General features: G+C 44.8%; 1 protein-coding gene across 1 annotated transcript in view; it reads left to right on the top strand.

Moving 5' to 3' along the window:
• Positions 1–18,277, top strand: part of mgat4a (alpha-1,3-mannosyl-glycoprotein 4-beta-N-acetylglucosaminyltransferase A) — a 33,592-nt gene that overhangs the window by 11,240 nt on the left and 4,075 nt on the right. The window contains exons 2-13 of the mRNA XM_061841799.1: positions 3,245–3,412; positions 4,725–4,865; positions 9,774–9,907; positions 9,996–10,042; positions 10,111–10,224; positions 11,944–12,019; positions 12,680–12,794; positions 13,022–13,152; positions 14,323–14,430; positions 14,517–14,591; positions 16,173–16,291; positions 17,988–18,066. Of these exons, the coding sequence (XP_061697783.1) occupies positions 3,245–3,412; positions 4,725–4,865; positions 9,774–9,907; positions 9,996–10,042; positions 10,111–10,224; positions 11,944–12,019; positions 12,680–12,794; positions 13,022–13,152; positions 14,323–14,430; positions 14,517–14,591; positions 16,173–16,291; positions 17,988–18,066 (1,307 nt within the window). The remainder of the gene's footprint in view (positions 1–3,244; positions 3,413–4,724; positions 4,866–9,773; positions 9,908–9,995; positions 10,043–10,110; positions 10,225–11,943; positions 12,020–12,679; positions 12,795–13,021; positions 13,153–14,322; positions 14,431–14,516; positions 14,592–16,172; positions 16,292–17,987; positions 18,067–18,277) is intronic.

The raw sequence follows: 18,277 nt of genomic DNA, 5'->3' as shown, positions 1-18,277 counted from the left end.
ATAGTAAACTTTTCAAGACGCCGCTGTGTTTTTTTTTTTTTTAAACACGCATTTTAAAAGGTGTTCGACGGCTGTGAATTGCACATTTTGACTCTTGCGCACCCCCCCCCCCCCTGCAAATTTGTCAAATGTTCTCCTGAGGAGGGCAAGAAATGCAAACAGAAGGTAAAGAGGGATCGTTGTCTCGGCGTTGGAGGTTAGCCCCCACCCCCCCACCCCACCCCCATTCCTCCTTCCCACCGTGACTCCTCGGAAATGGCGAAGAAAAATGAGATTGTGTTGGGTCCTCTGCTTGGTTTAATTGTTCATTGTATTTTGCATAGTCCGATTTTTTTTCCTCCACTTTATTGCTCCTGCGAGCGACACAATCTGTCACGTCCCCAAATGGATTTTTTTTTTTTTTATTATTTGACCTTTGATCAAAATTGTCAACACTTTTATCACAGGGAAATCTGCCGTCCGAGAGGTTGCTGCTCATATTACAAGGTTGCGAACGCCATTGTACACATACATTACAACCTTTTATGAGCTTAGCTAAGTTGGAGCAATAAAAATCACGGGAGTGCACAGCACATAAAGGTTAAAGCACTCGGAAGAAAAATGTATTGCTTATTTGAATCGGTGACTTAGTGTTTATAAGTTATTTAGTATCATGCAAGCACAGATGAAGGAAATCGGGCTTTAGATCAGTGGTGTGAAACTCGTTTTTATCGCGGGCCGCATTGTAGTTACGGTTTCGGTCCGAGAGCCATGATGACTGAAACCCCGAAAATCTTGAATTGACCCATCATTTTTACACATTAAACTTAGCAAATAGTTTCAGAATCAGAAATCAAGGGTAACAAACAGGTTTTTCAATTATTGTTTTTTGCCAACACAAAAATGCTTGCAATATCTCAACGTCATCATTCATGATACGACAGTGTGAAAGCTTGGTTCAAATTTGAACAAAAATCATGGAAGTTGATGCACATGATTTGCCTTCACGGCCCACACAAAATCACGTGGGGGGCCGCATTTGACCCCCGTGCCTTGTTTGACACCTGTGCTTTCGCTCAATGGACCGACAATTTGTGCACACAAATGGATTTGGTGAGGAGAGCGAGAAGCTGACTACACACGGAGCAAAAATCTGGTGATTATTTCTGGCGGGGCGATGCTCGCATTTTTCAAATCAGGTAAAATGTTATAAATTGGTATGCGTGGACGTGACCTAAGATGTTTAAAATCAGTATGTGTGTGGTCAATGTTATCTTTTCCAGTACATACTCAATATCATTTCTCCGCAGTCCTCCAGTGTGGACATTTGGACCGTATCACTTCTCCTTTTTGGCCTCGAACGCAAGCATTGACTCTAAAGTTTGAAAGAAAAAAAAAAATGCTGAGTTGGCATTTTAACTGCAAGTCAGCATTTCCAAGGTATTAAATTCACTTGACAGAAACAATCTAAAAAAGTGATGACAGGTGTGGAAGATGGAAGCTTTTGAAATTCATTCAAGATGCTAACTGTTTGGTTAGTATCTGTGAGGATAAGCGGTGGCCGTGTTATGGACATGATTTTGCCTTATTCCACCATTTTCCGTGTGATACATCCATCCATTTTCTTAGCCGCTCATCCTTACGAGGGTTGCGTGAGTGCCGGAGCCTATCCCGGCTGTCAACGGGCAGGAGGCGGGGTACACCCTGAACTGGTCGCCGGCCAATCGCAGGGCACATCGAGACAAACAGCCGCTCTCACAATCACACCTATGGGCAATTTAGAGTGTCCAATTAATGCTGCATGTTTTTTGGGATGTGGGAGGAAACCGGAGTGCTAATGCCGGAGAAAAGCCACGCAGGCACGGGGAGAACATGTAAAACTCGGCACAGATTTGAACCCCGGTCCTCAGAACTGTGAGGCCAACGCTTTCCGGCTGCGCCACCGTGATACAGCTGACGTCAATTTTGTGCCATGGAATCCTTTCAGTGTAAAGAAAGAGGTTGTTGTCGTCGTTGTCCGCAAAAACAAGGACAAACATTCTCCCTCAGCTTATGGGAACTCTTCTTCTGAAGAATAAGCACTCGCCAATACACATGAAAGGCCTGAAGCCTTCTTTTGTCTTTCCGCTGAATACTCGTCTTTATTCCACAGATGCAACCAAAAAGAAGCCTTATCGGCGCTGTTTGCACGGGAACGGGGGCGCGGCTTCACCTCCGCGGGCCCGCCGGTCGACGAACGCACCGCTGCGCGGATGAAAGTTTGTTTTGGGTTTGAAGTCCGGAGCCGCCCTTTTCCGTGGGGCTCGGGGCCCGACGACGGCACCCGTTTCAAACGGGGTTGGAGCGTTGACGGGCAATCACGCGGTCGGACGGAATGCGGGAGGGGGCAAAAGATAAAGAGCGTCCGCAGTCTTCATTGTTTTATTGATGAGCTCCACGAAAGAGCACAAGAACAATACGGCGGCTCTTGTAGATCAGAGAATGGCCCGGATAACCTGTAACCTGTCCGTTAGGGCCGCTCTTTCAATTAATTCTACGACCTCGAGTGGGGGGGGGGAGTTCTACGCCTGCAGCCACGAGTCATATGAGGCAACGTTATGACTACAGACCTCAAAACAGGCTAACCTCGTGATTCCCCAATCGGAGTCGTCCATCTTGTAAAGCACTGGCAAAGCTTGATGTAAATAGGGTTTAAAGTGAATCATTATTTTATCTGTTTCATTATCCATCCATCCATCCATCCATCATCTTAGCCGCTTATCCTCACAAGGGTCGCGGTGAGTGATGGAAGCGTATCCCAGCTGTCAAACGGGCAGGAGCAGTTAACCCTGAACTGGTTGCCAGCCAATCACAGGACACATCGAGACAAACAGCCGCACTCACAATCACACCTAGGGGCAATTTAGTGTCCAATTCATGTTGCATGTTTTTGGGATGTGGGAGGAAAGCGGAGTGCCCACCCGGAGAAAACCCACACAGGCACAGGGGGAGAACATGCAAACTCCACACAGGCGGGTCCGGGACGGAACCCGGGACCTCAGAACTGTGAGGCCAACGCTTTACCACCTCTTTATGATTTATGTACTTATTCATTTGTCGGCAATGACTTGGGGAAAAAGTAAGTAAGCTACAGGTGGCGTTTGTGCATGACAAGTTCCACGTGCGTGCGGCTAACTGCAACTCTCAAACCTTCCCGTCTAATTTTTGCCATTTTCGTTTCAACGGGTGTTGTGCTCACGGGCGACTTTGTGTTCCCCCTTCGCAGAGAAACTAGTGGCATACCAACGGGAGTTCCACGCCTTGAAAGAGCGCCTTCGTGTGGCCGAGCACAGGACGCTGCAGCGCTCGTCGGAGCTCAACAACATCCTCGAGCAGTTTCGGCACGCCATTGCCGAAACCAATAACAGCAAAGACACCCTCACCACCTTCTCAGGTCAGCCATTCAAACGTCATGTTGTCAGACAACATTCATATTTGAATTCCTCTTTGTGTTGATACTGTAAATTTGCAAAATGGGGGATAATTGTGGCACGTGAAGACGCCCACACACGTGCTCGTAAAACTTTTATTGTATTTCTTTAGCACCAGTTTATACCATCGGGGACAAACATTAGGCTAGCTGTAGTCTTGATACCATGGCTTTTATTATCAAATCTTTATAGAATTGATTATTGCATCAAGCCTGAGAGCGATTTTTTTTCCAAATATTTTTAAAAAAAGTCTTCATAAATGTGTTGCCTGGAGACGCACTTTGTCTGCTGGGAGCTACTTACGGGAAGGGAAGTTAGCTGGAAAAACTTTCACCGAGACGAGTTAAACTGGGCATAATTATTTAAAAAAAAAAAAAAAAAAAGTCCTTTAACCGTAATCGGTTAAGTATGTAACGGCACACAAGGAATTTGTTCCCGGCAATCGATGCCGCCTTTGCTACGGCATTCATGTTGAGTACTGAGAAGAAGAACAAACAACAAGAACAGGATACAATAGACATTCATTTATTATAAGAGTCAAAATTAGGTCATTGCTAAAAATATTTTGATTTCCGGTAACAAGAGTGCGGAAAAAAATGAGTATGTAGGTAGGTCAGAATTTTTTTCATGATATTCTGCAAATATTTTGGCCCATATAACACTAATAAATATATTCAGTGTGCCTCTTGGCCGTTGTCAGCTGGGATATGCTCCAGCACTAACTGCGACCCTCGTGAGGATAAGTGGCAAGGAAAATGGATGGATACCATTTGGTACATACATAAGCCGCTGCTGTGCAAAAGCCGCAAGTGCTCACATTGAAACATGGGATATTTACAAAGAAAGACGGTACACACAGAGTTTAACGCTAATGCTAATGCTAATGCTAACGGTAGCACCGCGCTAAATAGGCCAGTTTAAAAAAAAAAAAAAAAAAAGAGACCGTTAAAAATCAGTGAACCACAGCAGTAACACGCTAACGCAGCGCTAACAGGCCCAGACATGTAAAAGTCACTTCCTCGGCACATATATTCCACCGGTCTCTTACCTTTTCTGCTTGAGTGCCCCATTGCGGCCGTTAGAAAAAAAAAATGCACAAATTCCCCTCATCACCGCTTAAACCGCAGGGTTGAAAGCGTGTGAAAAAAGTCGCGGCTTATGGGCCGGAAATTACGGTAATAAACATGGCTTTATGTATAACGCTTGTAACATTTATCACAAAAACCGTGGCGCTCCTTTGAGTAAACTGGTCGTGTGTTGTCTCCGTGTATTTAGATGAGACCCAGAAACTTTTGAAGGAGCTGTCCAATGGAAAACCTCTCCACGTGCCAAACATCTACCACCACCTGCCTCACCTCCTCAACAATGAGGGCAGCCTCCAGCCCGCCGTGCAAGTCGGCCTCGGGCGCACCGGAGGTGAGGACTCGCCAGCGCATTTTTACAAGACCCGAGTCTCACTGAGCGTCTTCAGTTCGGTGTAAATGTCCTCTGGACTCGGCATCGCATCGAGGCCTCCTCGAGGAATGTTTATATACTGTAGATGATTATCAACGATGTATACTGCTAACAAGTTGCTTCAGGGCAATCTTCTGGGGCTGATAGAATGAACCAATCAGGACATCGGACAAAAGTGGTCTCACCCCTTGTGGCGCCATCCGGTTCTGTAATGCAGTTTGACGGTCTGTGCATCTCTTAGTTAGGTTTGATATGTTGTGTGTGCCCGTGCGTAATAAGACATTATCCAAAAATATCTATTTATCTGTTTTCAACGGTTGCCAGCTTCCGCTATGCTTTTTTTTTTTTTTTTTCCAAACTTCCCAACAGTGACACTGTGGAGGTGCGAGTTTGAGTCCTAGCTTGTGTGGCTGGACAGGACATGTTTGGAATAATGATTGGATATCATGTGCCTTCCCTTAAAGGAAGACTCTCCCCAAAATTATGGGAATGGGAGCACACATTAAAAGTGAGTAGATAGGGGTTCAGTGTTTCTTTTAATGCCAGCGTTATCCAAAGATTTCACCGAGAAACATCTCTAAATTGGAAAATTATTATCGAAATTCCTGTCTCGCTCAGACCTTTCAATGAGCCGGGCTGGACACCTGACAGCCAATCAGCGTTTGCCACGCCTACAGCGGTGGCTGTTGTGTCACCACAATGTTCGTGGATACGTTTCACCGAACAGAGAATGTCCACTGTTTGGCATTTTGTGGCTGATTTTTTTTTTGTGAAAAATAATTACAAACAAAACAAAAACAGCATGATGTACAATGCTCAAGCCTGTGCGCTTGAGCCAGAATACACACAGGTGGAACGTGACTTGTTAGAGAAGGGGCGTGGCACTAACGACGAACAATAATCCCATTAGATGGACCGCGGAAATTAATTTGATGCTATTCTGAGGAGTTGGTTTAGATGTAGCGAATATACAGCAGGCGTGACCAGACTTTTTTTTTTTTTTTTAACCCAAGTTCTACTTTTCAAGCAGCCAGGATTGAACAGCCGCCTCATAAAGTGTGTTGTTGCTTATACATTAGCAGCACCGGAGGCTACAACTAAGAAGATACGTTCAAATTTCCCCGGCTGATGAACGAGCCTCAACGGTGACAGTCACAGCTTTATCCCGTCAGGTTGACCCCACGGGAGGTTAATGGAGGACAAATTTGGCTGCGTTTTCTCAGTTTTGTTGCAGGCATCTTGGCTCAGCGAGAACAAATGATCTGTAATCCTAAACACTGGTGACATCTGGGGCGGGGTCAAGGATGTTTCTTCCGGGCCAGGCTGTCAAAACTGGCACATATGCAGATTTTGCTTGGATTTCAAAAATGTTCAGAATTTTCTTTTTTTTTTTTTTTTTCAATTAATGTCCAAAATATATGTATGAATAAAATTACTTCACATTGGAAGGTTTATTGGACATATGAATTTTGGGGAGAGTCTTCCTTTAAGACAGGAGTCTGGCGACGGTTCCTGCTTATTTTTGATAACATTTTTAATAAGCGTCAATTATATGCTGATTTTTCACGATTTGCTTTCGCTTCCTATCCCTTGTGAATAGGAAGGGTCCGCCCCATTGCGCTGAGCAACCAGGTTGTAGATGTGCGCACCGCAAAGACGCCAATTAAGCTCCGATGATTATTGAATTTTTTTTTTCTGTGTACTTTCTTTTACCTTCCATCCGAGGTTGTCGCATGAAAGACGCAAAAGGCCAAAGAAAAAAGAAAACTCTTTCAGCGACGTTCTCCGAGGTTCTGCAGCAGGTGCATGCGCGAAAACGCTCGTAGAAACCGCTGAAAATAGCTTTTGTTGCCGTCGTCAAGATGTAGTTTAACGAGGCGGGCCGCTTCCCCTGAGCAACACATTCCACCTTGATTGAAACATTATTTCTATTTTTACCAGAAGTGTTTCCATGCAAAAAAAAAAGGGAATCATTGGAAAAGGTCCGCCGAGTTTATTTTCATATCAAACAGAAAAAAATCTCCTCTGGATGCTATCCAACAAAACTCATCAGGAATTTGATTAACTACTATTTTGAATGAACTGAGGAAGGGGGTGGGGTGGGGGGGGGGTACAGCAGATTTTAGGCCCGCACATGTTGGACTCGTATGCATTACCACTCATTCACTATCACCGACTCGCATCCTGTCACTCTTTTCCTGCCTCCCACGCGCTCTCTTTCATCTTCGACCTAGATTTTTTTTTTTTTTTTTTGTTTTAAATGCTGGTGGGCGTCCCCGCCATACAACGTGGTATTCGGCGTGAGAAACCCGAAGCGAAACTAGGGCAGATTCTCCACGCCGCGCAGATTGCCGGGCCCCCTTTTCTCAAGCCCGCAGCGTGCGCCTGGCTGCTGCCGCTGCAACTCAAGTATGTTTTCGTACCCTCCGCCCCTTTGCGAGGCCCCTCATCGCTGTCGCCAACGGGCCCACTGCAGCCGAGGGTTACTCGTCTCTGACATCATTGTAGAAAGTAGCGAGACACAATAACCGTGCGTGAATTTGAAGATTAGCACATGGATCGCTGGCATTTGTGAATTACCCGGCAAACGAAAAGCCCGCTTTGTAAAATTCGCTCTGCCGAGCTAAGGAATAAAGTATAAACCGCAACCGCTAAATTGGGAAACTAATCTGAACGTTTTTCACACACAAGAGGATTTATCAGCCACCTACATTACACAAACAAAATGTGAGGGGGCGGGGGCGGACTGCCAACCAGGATGTGTTCAATGGAAACAGCCCAAGGTAACTGCAGGCCGCTTTGTAGCCGTGTCATGTTTTTTTTTTGGGGCATCAGGAGGGCGTGCGGGTCCTTTTGAACAAATCTGAACATCAATCTAAATGCTTCAATGTGTGCACATTTGATTGAAGACATGTGAACAGTTAACATTTCAATGCGGAGTAAAAAAAAATGAATGACCAGTAAACAGATGATTTAAAGAGAAGCCCAAGAATATGATGGGGAAAATGTGCAAATAATCTGCCTTATTCATAAAACTGCATCAGTTAAAGCTCGGGATAAAAGTTGCAGCATGTAGTCTGACCTTTAGGGCCAGTCTATGCTTGAGCGATCTTCACAGAGAAAAATTAATCTAGCCATTGGGTATATAGGTGGCAGCACATCTGCCTCACAGTTCTGAGGACCAGCGTTCAAATCCCGGCCCCACTTGTGTGGAGTTTGCATGTTCTCCCCGTGCCTGCGTGGGTTTTCACAGGGCACCCGGTTTCCTCCCGCATCTCAAAAACGTGCGTTAGCTCAAGACTTTCATTTGCTCGTAGGTGTGAATAGTTGGTTGTTTATGTGTGCCCTGCGATTGGCTGGCGACCAGTTCAAGGTGTGCCCCGCCTCTCGCCCAAGGATAGCTGGGATAGGCTCCAGCACACGGAAGATGACTGAATAAATGCATGAAATCAGCTATATATGGACTTTATATATCCATATAGCTATTTAATACACGGAGTCCTCGGTTTACGACTGAGATCTGTTCCTACTGTATGATCCCAAACCGTTTTAAGGTTAATGTTATGTTGCCTCCTATATTTCAAATACAGAATTAGCTTTTTGTTCACTGTATTGTCTGTGCTTTCGTCGTGGATCAGGCTGTGCTAAAGTAGAATTTTTAAATGATACACCATCTCATCCTGCACTTTCTACTTTGGCTTCAGACCAGACCTATCCCACTCGGAAAAGAGAAAATCTCGTCCAGTTTCACCACTTTTTCTTCGATTATTCACATACTCCGACAGTCATTGCATCTTAAAACGACAGCATTTCTTTTTTAACTTCCTCCATTAATATCAAAAGTAAACATAAGCAGCATGTCTAGCTCGTCTTTGCTCTACACTTTAACCGCGCGGGGGGGGGGGGGGTGTAAGGAGAACTAGGAAAGAGAGAGTGTGGTGTTGTGAGAGAAAGTTCCGTGTTCTGCCTAAAAGAAACCAGTGGCTTCTTCTTTTCATTTTTTACAATACGTATATGAATTGTGCCATTGGATGTAACAACATGTCATTGGCTGAGGTCTTTGTTTTGTTTTGTTTTTTCGGCACGCCGTCGACGCATTGAGCACCTCTGCCTTATAAGTTAAGGGAAGCGGGGCCCAAGGGTGACATGTTTAAAACTATAAGTACTGTAAACAATGCCGAGTGACAGTGATTCATGTTGTTTTCTTTCTTTGGCCTGCTTTCCCACACAAAAAATATGACAATCACAAATGATTCATGTCCATTTCTCCTCTACTGTGTCTGCTGCATTTCAAATCTGATGGGAGTTTTGGGGGGGATTTTTTATTTTTTTTGTTAGATCAAAAGGACAAACCGCACAAAAGCATCCCTGTGCTCACTTTTATCTCTTCCTGTCTCCTCTGTTTCCTGCTCGTAACACGTTTGTTAAAACGCTTTTGAGAAAACCTGATTACATTTGATTTATTCACAAATGACAGGAAAAACTGGATCCGAGCAACATTGCGTCCTCGGGCCAAACCACTTCCACTCCTAGCAGAAGCTCCTCAATGAACTGTGCAGCTCTTTGCGTCAATGTGACCATCGTTGTTGACCTGACGCCAAGTTCCATTACTCTCCTGCAAATTGTTACCTCCCTTGATCAGTTGGAAACAGACTCATTTAATTTTTTAATCCCCATCCTGACTAAGATGTTTTTAAGGTGCCTCTGCATGAGCATCACAGTGGTGTATGTCGACTGTTCCCATCTTTCCGTTGCCATCTGTCCCTGTAGTGGATTTCAGCCAAGCTAATCTTTTCAGTGTCGAGCAACGAACATTTGCTATTTGATTGAATCTCATTTGTATTTTATTTTATTTACGCTTCTACCCAGTCACCATGGTGATGGGGATCCCGACAGTGAAGCGCAAGGTGAAGTCGTACCTGGCGGAGACGCTCCACTCGCTCATAGACAAACTGTCTTCGGAGGAGAAACTCGACTGCGTCATTATCGTCTTCGTTGGGGAGGTGAGAGGTCGGCCGGTACAAGACCTCAATCGTCACGTGATGCCAAAAGTTGCGTGACGCTCAAAGGCCTCCCTTCTTTTTCCCGCAGACCGATGTGGAATACGTTCAGAGTGTGGTTTCCGACCTGCAGAAGGAGTAAGAGCACGTTGCCGTGGGAATGTTGATGAACGTCCCGTCCTCACCAATGGTGTCATTTTCTTCAGGTTCTCGTCAGAGCTGAATTCCGGTTTGCTGGAGGTCATTTCACCTCCCGCCACCTTCTACCCAGACCTTAGCAACCTTAAAGAGACATTTGGAGACTCCAAAGACAGAGTCAGGTAAGCCAGCAAAGCATGGGCGCCAATGTTCCCTCTAAGCTGTGCAATTGCGCAACTGCGCACTTGTAGCGAACATGAAAACCGATGCAGCGCAGTGAACCACAGCCTGATTTTTTTTTTTTTTTAATAAACACGGCAGTACGCGGTCTCTAACAAGCTGCTGCCCGGCCACACCATGCCACACACTACTTCCTTGTTTACCCAACACCGCCAACCTCCCTTAAAGGGGTACACTCATAGTTACGAACACCGCCCACCACCGGTGCTTTAGTTAGAAACATATTCTGGGCAACATAGAGCAATGACGAGTTAGACATGCTCCTTATGTTTACTCTCGATGATGATAATAATGGCACAAAAAAAAAGAAATGCTGTTGCTTTAATGAATGTCAGAGTATGTGAATAATAAGAATAAAAAAATAATAATGAAGGAAAAAGTAGTGAAACTGGATGAGATTTTCTCTTTTTTTTTTTTTTTTTGAGTAAAAATAAAGGTCTGCTCTGACGCCAAAGTAGAAATTGCAAGATGATATATGATGGTATATAATGTTAAATATCCACCTTGGCGCAACCTGATAGAGGAAGAAAGCACAGACGGTACAGTGCATAAGAAGCTAATTCTGTATTTTAAAAATACGAGACCTCATACCGTTAACCTTAAAACTGTTTGGTAGCATCATTCATCTTTCAACATGCATTGCTAAAGATATTCTGCAAGCAATAATTCAGTTTTACACCAAGAAAAACAGACGGGGATATTGTTGTGATTTAAAAATAAATAAATGAAACAAAGATGGAATCGACATTTGAAATTTACAGTTCATAGTTGGCTTGGTTTGGTTAGCAATGTATTTTTTTTTTGTTTGTTGACATTTTCATTGCCAGTTTGCAAAAACAGTTAAAATTGTTCTTGAAATTTTCTCATGATGTAAATGCTGTAATCTGAATCTTTTAATGAGGCATGTAAGTTAAATGGATAACACCGATCTGACCACGGTGCATACGCCTGACGTTGCTCACAGCGGTCAAAGGGGGCGCTCATGGGCTTAGCGTGTTTGCTCAGACACGTCAAAAATTAGAGGGAATGTTGATCGGCGCCACCTTTTTTTTTTTTTTTCTTTGCCTTATTAAGCAACGTTAGGATGGCAAAAGGATGGCCTGGGAGGGCACAGTCGGGAGATGTGAGGCGACGGCGGCGGAACCAGAAGGATGAGTCAGTGGGAGGGAGCGAGCAGGCGAGAGCTTTTAGTCGGCTGCTTAGTATTCTACGAGCATTTGTCAAAGTCAAACCAAGGTCATCAGTCCCGCTTCTTGCTCCCGAAGCGCTCCCTCGCCCTCACGAGCTTTTTGCCGTCGATGTTTTCTTTCCAGTCAGACGACGAGCGGCTTGGTTTAAAACCCGTTTGCGTGTACCGGGATGATGATAAACCTCAACCGTAGACGGATTTTGTTAGTTTGCGTCACCATGCGGGGTAATATAAGCCACGTGACCCACGTGGCATGTCAATATTCTTTAGACTGGTGTGGTTTTGCGCCTGTCGGCATCTGACTGAATAGTATCGGATGAGGCGCTTCCGTATGAGGGCAAAGATAAACACTAATTGGGCCTGGTAGTCCATTCGGTCTCCGAGCCGTCGCAACAGCAAATGGTCTCTCTCCACATGTGCGCCGTAGGCCGCTTTTAAATGACAAAATCATATTTTTGTGTGGGTTATTTAGATGGCGGACAAAGCAGAACCTGGACTATTCCTTCCTCATGATGTATGCAGTGAGCAAAGGAGTTTATTACGTTCAGGTAAGCCCCCGGAATACGCTCGACGCCGCTTTCAGAATTAGAACCGCGGCAGCCGCACAGCGAACGCGTGCTGTTGCAATTCGTCAGCATCTGTTTCCGCCCGTTAAGACCTCGCCCGTTTCGCTGACTTTCAGCGTAATCCTCTTTGGACTTCTGCCACATTCATGTGCCTTTCTAGTCCTCTAATATTTTTTCTTTTTTTTTTTTTTTTTTTTTATTAAATTGACACCAATACAGTGGAACCGCGAAGGTCGTACACAATCCGTTACACCCGGTGGCAGCGCAAGCTAACATTAGCGCCACCGCTACATCTATTTCATTCCGACACTTTCACACGTTAAATCTTTTGATGCTATCTGAAGTGACTTTTGCGATGGCGTGCATGTCGTTTTGAGGTTTTGTGACGTTTTTCCTGACAATATCTTTACTAACGACTGCCATGCATACTTGTTGTTAATCTCCCATCTAACGGACGCGGTGTGTCGTTTCCATTCTTTGCTCTCACCTGGAGGGACGAGGTATTTCCAGCCGCTCTAGTTTGGTGTGCCGTAGTTCTGCCGTGTTCTCGTGGCTCAGTTCCAAACAGCACAACCCACCGCGAGCGTCGTCAATCCCAAATCCTCCCGGTGGTTTCACCGCCGCGTGCTTCTGTTTCCTCAGTTGGAGGACGACATCGTGGCCAAGCCCAACTATTTCGCCACCATGAAGAACTTTGCCCTCCAGCTGTCGTCCGAGGACTGGATGGTCCTGGAGTTTTCTCAGCTGGGCTTCATCGGTACGGTTTGCCTCACACCGATGGCGTCTTTCAAAACGGGCCAGACTCGAGTTGTATTTTACACCGGAGGGATGGCATTTCTTGTCCAACCTGATTGTGCTTTCATGTTTACAGTGTCGCAACAAGTCCCCAAAGTCTTGTTAATCAGACTCAAATGTTGGTTGCTAATGAGCATCTGTGCCGAAGCCAGAAGACTCATTAATACTTTGTCGTGTGCTCTCCTGCAGGAAAGATGTTCAAGGCCCCAGACCTGAATCTCATTGTCGAGTTCATCTTCATGTTTTATAAGGAGAAGCCAATCGACTGGCTGCTGGACCACATTCTTTGGGTCAAAGTGTGCAATCCCGAGAAAGACGCGGTAAGCGCTGTTGCGTGACCGAGCACGCGTGGTTATAACAGCACGCCAAAGAAACAGCACTTCATATGTCAATGTCGGTAGTTGAAGTGCAATTTCAAAGGTCCGTGTTTGAATCTTGAGTCTTTTAACTGCCGGAATTTCCGACCTACAAGCCACGACTTTTTTCACACGCTTTCAACCCTGCGGTTTTTTTTTTTTTCTCACGGATGCAAGGGGGCACTTGAGCGGAAAAGGTAAGAATGAGACCGGGGGAATATATGTGCCGAGGTAATGACTTTTACCAGTCCGGCCAATTTACCGCTGCGCTCGCGTGTTAATGCCGTGTCTCAGTAATTTTTACCAGTATGTTTTTTTTTTTTTTTTTTTTTTTTTTTTTTATTGGCCCCGTTAGCGTTACCGTGGCACTAGCGTTAGCATGAAACTCTCTGTGTACTATCTTTCTTTGTAAATATCTCGTGTTTCAATGTGGGCACTAGCGACTTTTCTACAGATGCGGCGTATGTATGTACCAAATGGTATTTCCTTTACAAATGTACTGGGTGAGGCTTGTCACAAGGTGAGCTCTGGAGGCCAGGTGTGCGAGACAAAGGAGAAGAAATAAAAATAAAATTCTTAAAAGACCCCGTAAAGTGAATTCACATACTACATTATACAAATTTGTGCAAAGAATGAATACGATGTGGTATTTTTTTTGGGAAATGGAACATTAAACCCTTTTAACAGTTCTCCAGATTATTTATATTTTATTATTATTTGGGGTGGGGGCGGGGGGCCTACTAGAGTCGTGCCTAGTGTCTCACTTTGGAGTCCAAGATAATTCGGACACCTGCTGTAACAATTGCGACATGCAGATGGCCGGCTAGCTGTGCCCACACCGTGTTCAATTCAGCCTCACCTCACTTTTCCTATTTACCATCATTAGTATTGTTCTCCAGTAACATGAGAGAAAAATGTATAGTATGTATGTATAAATCATTATTTACGCACTGAACTGAAGCATCACGTTTTATTGAGGTATTGTACAATGACGTTCAATTCTTGGCACGGTTTTTGGAGCAAAAGCATTTCTCGTCCAGTTCCAAGTTCTCTCGTTGGAAGAATTGCAACCTGTTCCGTTGCGTTGTAGACGACTTGGCCCTGACCCTTTCCCCCATTTTGACGCTTTTCCAGAAACACTGCGAGCGCCAGAAGTCCAGCCTCCGCGTGCGTTTCCGACCCTCCTTGTTTCAACACGTGGGGCTGCATTCTTCTCTCGCCGGAAAGATCCAAAAGCTCACAGTGAGTGCCGTGTCCACGCAGTCGGTCCGCCGCCAGAGCCGAGCAGTGGTGTAAATGTAAGTTTTGCTTTCTGCCCGTGCCCGCAGGACAAAGACTTCCTGAAGCCACTCCTCCACAAGATCCACGTCAACCCTCCTGCTGAGGTTTCCACCTCGATGAAGGTCATTCCCCTCCGGAGATTTTCTTTTATTCACACGCATCTCAAGCCAAGCGCAATTTGGTTCCATTCCAAATTAATTCTCCCATAGAAAACAATAGAGATGAAAGAAATCTGTTCACCATCATAAAACATTTATTGACTCGACAGTCAATATCACACAAAAGTGCCTTTGAGACTTTGCTGTGCCGCAGAAAAATAGCGTTCAAATTGTCGATTGAATTTCATATTAATTTGGACATTATGCTGTTAGGAATCCATATTGGTCAAGCTCCCACGCCTTTTTTCCAATACAAAACACGATGCAGTGCAAATATGAAATATGAAAGCTTGCCGACGGTGAACAATGACAAGGTGGACATGTTTGGCTACTGTTAGCATTTAATATGCACATGGTAGAACTTCACTTATTACTAATGATTCAGTTATAAGGTGTGTACATTTTACCAAGTAGACTTCACATTTCTGAGGTTTTTAAATCAACTGATCTTTCACTTTGACAGAATCGATATTCGAAGTTTGACAAAATTTAACTACACGCACATGCTAGATTAAAAATCAAGTGTAAATATTTTATCCTGGAGCTATTCACTCTTTTGAAACAAAGCTAACACAATGTAAGAGATTTTACATTATACTGGTATGTGGGCAAATGTTTGGCGCCTTCCAGTTCAATAACACCTGAGTAAGAGCTTCATTTATTATTATTTTGCTACATTTTGATTATGCCTGACTGATTCTGATTTGTACACCAATGGCCGCATGAGAAGCCAACTTGAACTTTTAGTTATTTTGTCATTATGTACCGTAATTCCCGGCCTACAGAGCGCACCTGGTTACAAGCCTCACCGAGTACATTTGTAAAGGAAATACCATTTGGTAAATACATACCCCGCAGCTGTGTAAAAGCCGCAAGTGCCCACATTGAAACACGAGATATTTACAATGACGGACGGTACACAGAGAGTTTAACGGTAGTGTTAGCGCCACGCTAACAGGGCCAGTTAAAAAAAAAAAAAAACATAAAGGTAAAAGTCACTGAGACACTGCAGTAACACGGTAGCGTAGCGCAGCGCTAACAGGGCCGGACCGGTAAAAGTCACTTCCTCGTCACATATATTCCACCAGTCTCACGTTTCCCTTTTCCACTCGAGTGCCCCCTTGTGGTCGTTAGGAAAAATGCACAAATTAGCTGCATCACGGCATAAGCCGCAGGGTTGAAAGCGTATGGAAAAAAGTCATGGCTTGTAAACCAGAAATTACAGTAAATGAACACATTTTTGCAAAACGGTACACAAAATAAATCTGGTAATTTCCATACAAGTTGGTTGTCATCGGGGTTCCAGCTACAAGCTGTTTGTGTCCAAAAAAATGTATCTACATTATGCTGATATTGTATAGTGCAGTCGGATGCTTTCCTGTGCTACAGCAAGGTTCTGTGGTGTCATCACAAAAAGCAAAAAACATTTGTGGAGATTCTCACCATCTCGAGTGGCATCACTCACTTTTTGAACATGTTCAACCCCTTTGGTGCGCAACGTTTGCGGCATTTGAGTTCTAAACGTTTGTCGCTTGTTGCCGTCAGGTTTATCAGGGCCATACGCTGGAGAAGACGTACCTCGGGGAGGATTTCTTCTGGGCCATCACGCCCATCGCGGGAGACTACATCCTCTTTAAATTCGACAGACCCATCAGCATTGAGAGGTAAGAAGGGAGATTTTTAGCGCTTTTCCGGCCTACAAGCCGCGACTTTTTTCAAAGGCTTTCAACCCTGCAGTTTATGTGGTGATGCGGCGCTGGCGTTAGCGCACCTGGATATAAGCCTCGTTACACAGAGTTTAACGCTAGCGGTGCGCTAACGCTAGCGACGTGCTAATGCTAGCGCCACGCTAGCGTTAAACTCTTTCTGTGTACCGAGGCATATAACCAGATGCGCTCTGTTAGGCCAGGAATTACGGGAATAGGGAACTATTTCTTATAAACCACAATATGTAAACAGACATTAGAACTCTGTTTTGTACCAATAAGGCGAATAGTCCCTCTGATAAAAATGTTTCCCCAAGTGTTTCATCAATCTATATAGAATGTACAAAGACTGACAGAACCGGACTTTTGTAGCGTATGGTAGTTAGCTGAGATGTAGCCGTCTGTGTGCCTAAGCCACGTATAGACAGCAGCACGGCTGCGATCGCCCGCAAGCGCACGCGTTTGCAAAGATGGCGCGTGACAAACGGCGAGAGACGAGCGCTGTCGCTCGCTCAGCCAGTAAGAGACTCGCCCTCTCTCTCGTGTGCGCTCGAGTGACGTCTCTTTCATTCGCTCGCTGCGCTGATGAGATAAGATCGTATCGGAAGGAAGACAATTGTTTTGCAGCCTCTTACAGCTTCTGTCTGCGCCTGTTAGCAGTAGCGCAGCCCGCCTCGTTTTTTTTTTTTTTCTTTTTAAATTCAAAAGAACCTTAATTGTCTCCCGTTTTGAAGGCATATTTAGAGGGGAGTGAAATGTTGAATACCAAATTGTTTCGCTTGAAGGAACCATCGCGGACCGCCTGGAAATGGGGAAAAATACAGAACCCCATTGTTGACTTGTCAAATCCGATTGCTTTGACTTGACGATGACGTCAGAAATGACAGGACTTCAAACGAGAGGGGCCGCAGAGCCTTAAAACATCTCAACAAGCCTTACATTTCATTATCCAAAAATGAATCCTTTAATTAGCCTTAGACGACATTATTAAAGCTATTGTTCTTGTGTCTTTAAAACGCTGTACAGAGCAAAGGCGACACATTTCTTTAACGCACCTCAGCATTTTCTTCGATATGATCAGAAGTACCGAAACCGACACCAGACATGCAAGAATCCCAGATTATGTTTCTGATCACTTTATTATGTGTCAAACCATGAATGATTTTTGGTTTTGTCTCCATATACTGCAATTTCCGGTCTATAAGCTGTGACTTTTTTCACACGCTTTCAAACCTGCGGTTTATGCGATGATGCGGTTAATTTGTGCATTTTTTCTAACGGCCGCAAGGGGGCACTCCGTCAGAAAAGATAAGAGTTGGAACCGGTGTAATATATGTGCCGAGGAAGTAAATTCTACCGCTTCGGCTGTGTTAGCGCTGCCCTAGCGTGTTACTGCCGTGTCTCAGTGATTTTTACCGGTATGTTTTTTTAACCGGACCTGTTAGCATTAGCGCGGCGCTAGCGTTAAACTCTCTGTTTACCGTCTTTGTAAATATCTCATGTTTCAATGTCAGTTTCAATGAGAGCCCATGTGTGTACCAAATGGTATTTCCATTCCAAATGTATTTGGTGAGGCTTATTACCAGGTGCGCTCTGTAGGCCGGGAATCACGGTAGTATAAAAGTTTACAAAAGTAATGACATGTCGTTGGCAGGTTCCTGTTTCGCAGCGGTAACCAGGAACACCTCGGGGACAAGATGCAAAACACGACGGTGGAAATACTGCCCGTCTCCGTAAGGAAACTCTCGCCCACGCACAATCACCCGCACACGTACACACCGTGATGCGGCCGGCGACAGCGATCGTTACATTCCACTGGTCGGACCGATTGCTTTGAAGGCTGCAGCGTATTGATTTTAAACAGGATTCTAAGCGCGACAGCAGTGCCTGAGGCGACTCACTCATCAGACTCGTGTGTGTGTGCGGGCCTTTTGCTCAAATGAC

The sequence above is a fragment of the Syngnathoides biaculeatus genome, chromosome 14 (assembly GCF_019802595.1).
Source record: "Syngnathoides biaculeatus isolate LvHL_M chromosome 14, ASM1980259v1, whole genome shotgun sequence".
NCBI classification, from domain to species: Eukaryota; Metazoa; Chordata; class Actinopteri; order Syngnathiformes; family Syngnathidae; genus Syngnathoides; species Syngnathoides biaculeatus.
Note: the sequence above shows the minus strand (reverse complement) of the source record. Positions and strands in the feature narration are given on the sequence as shown.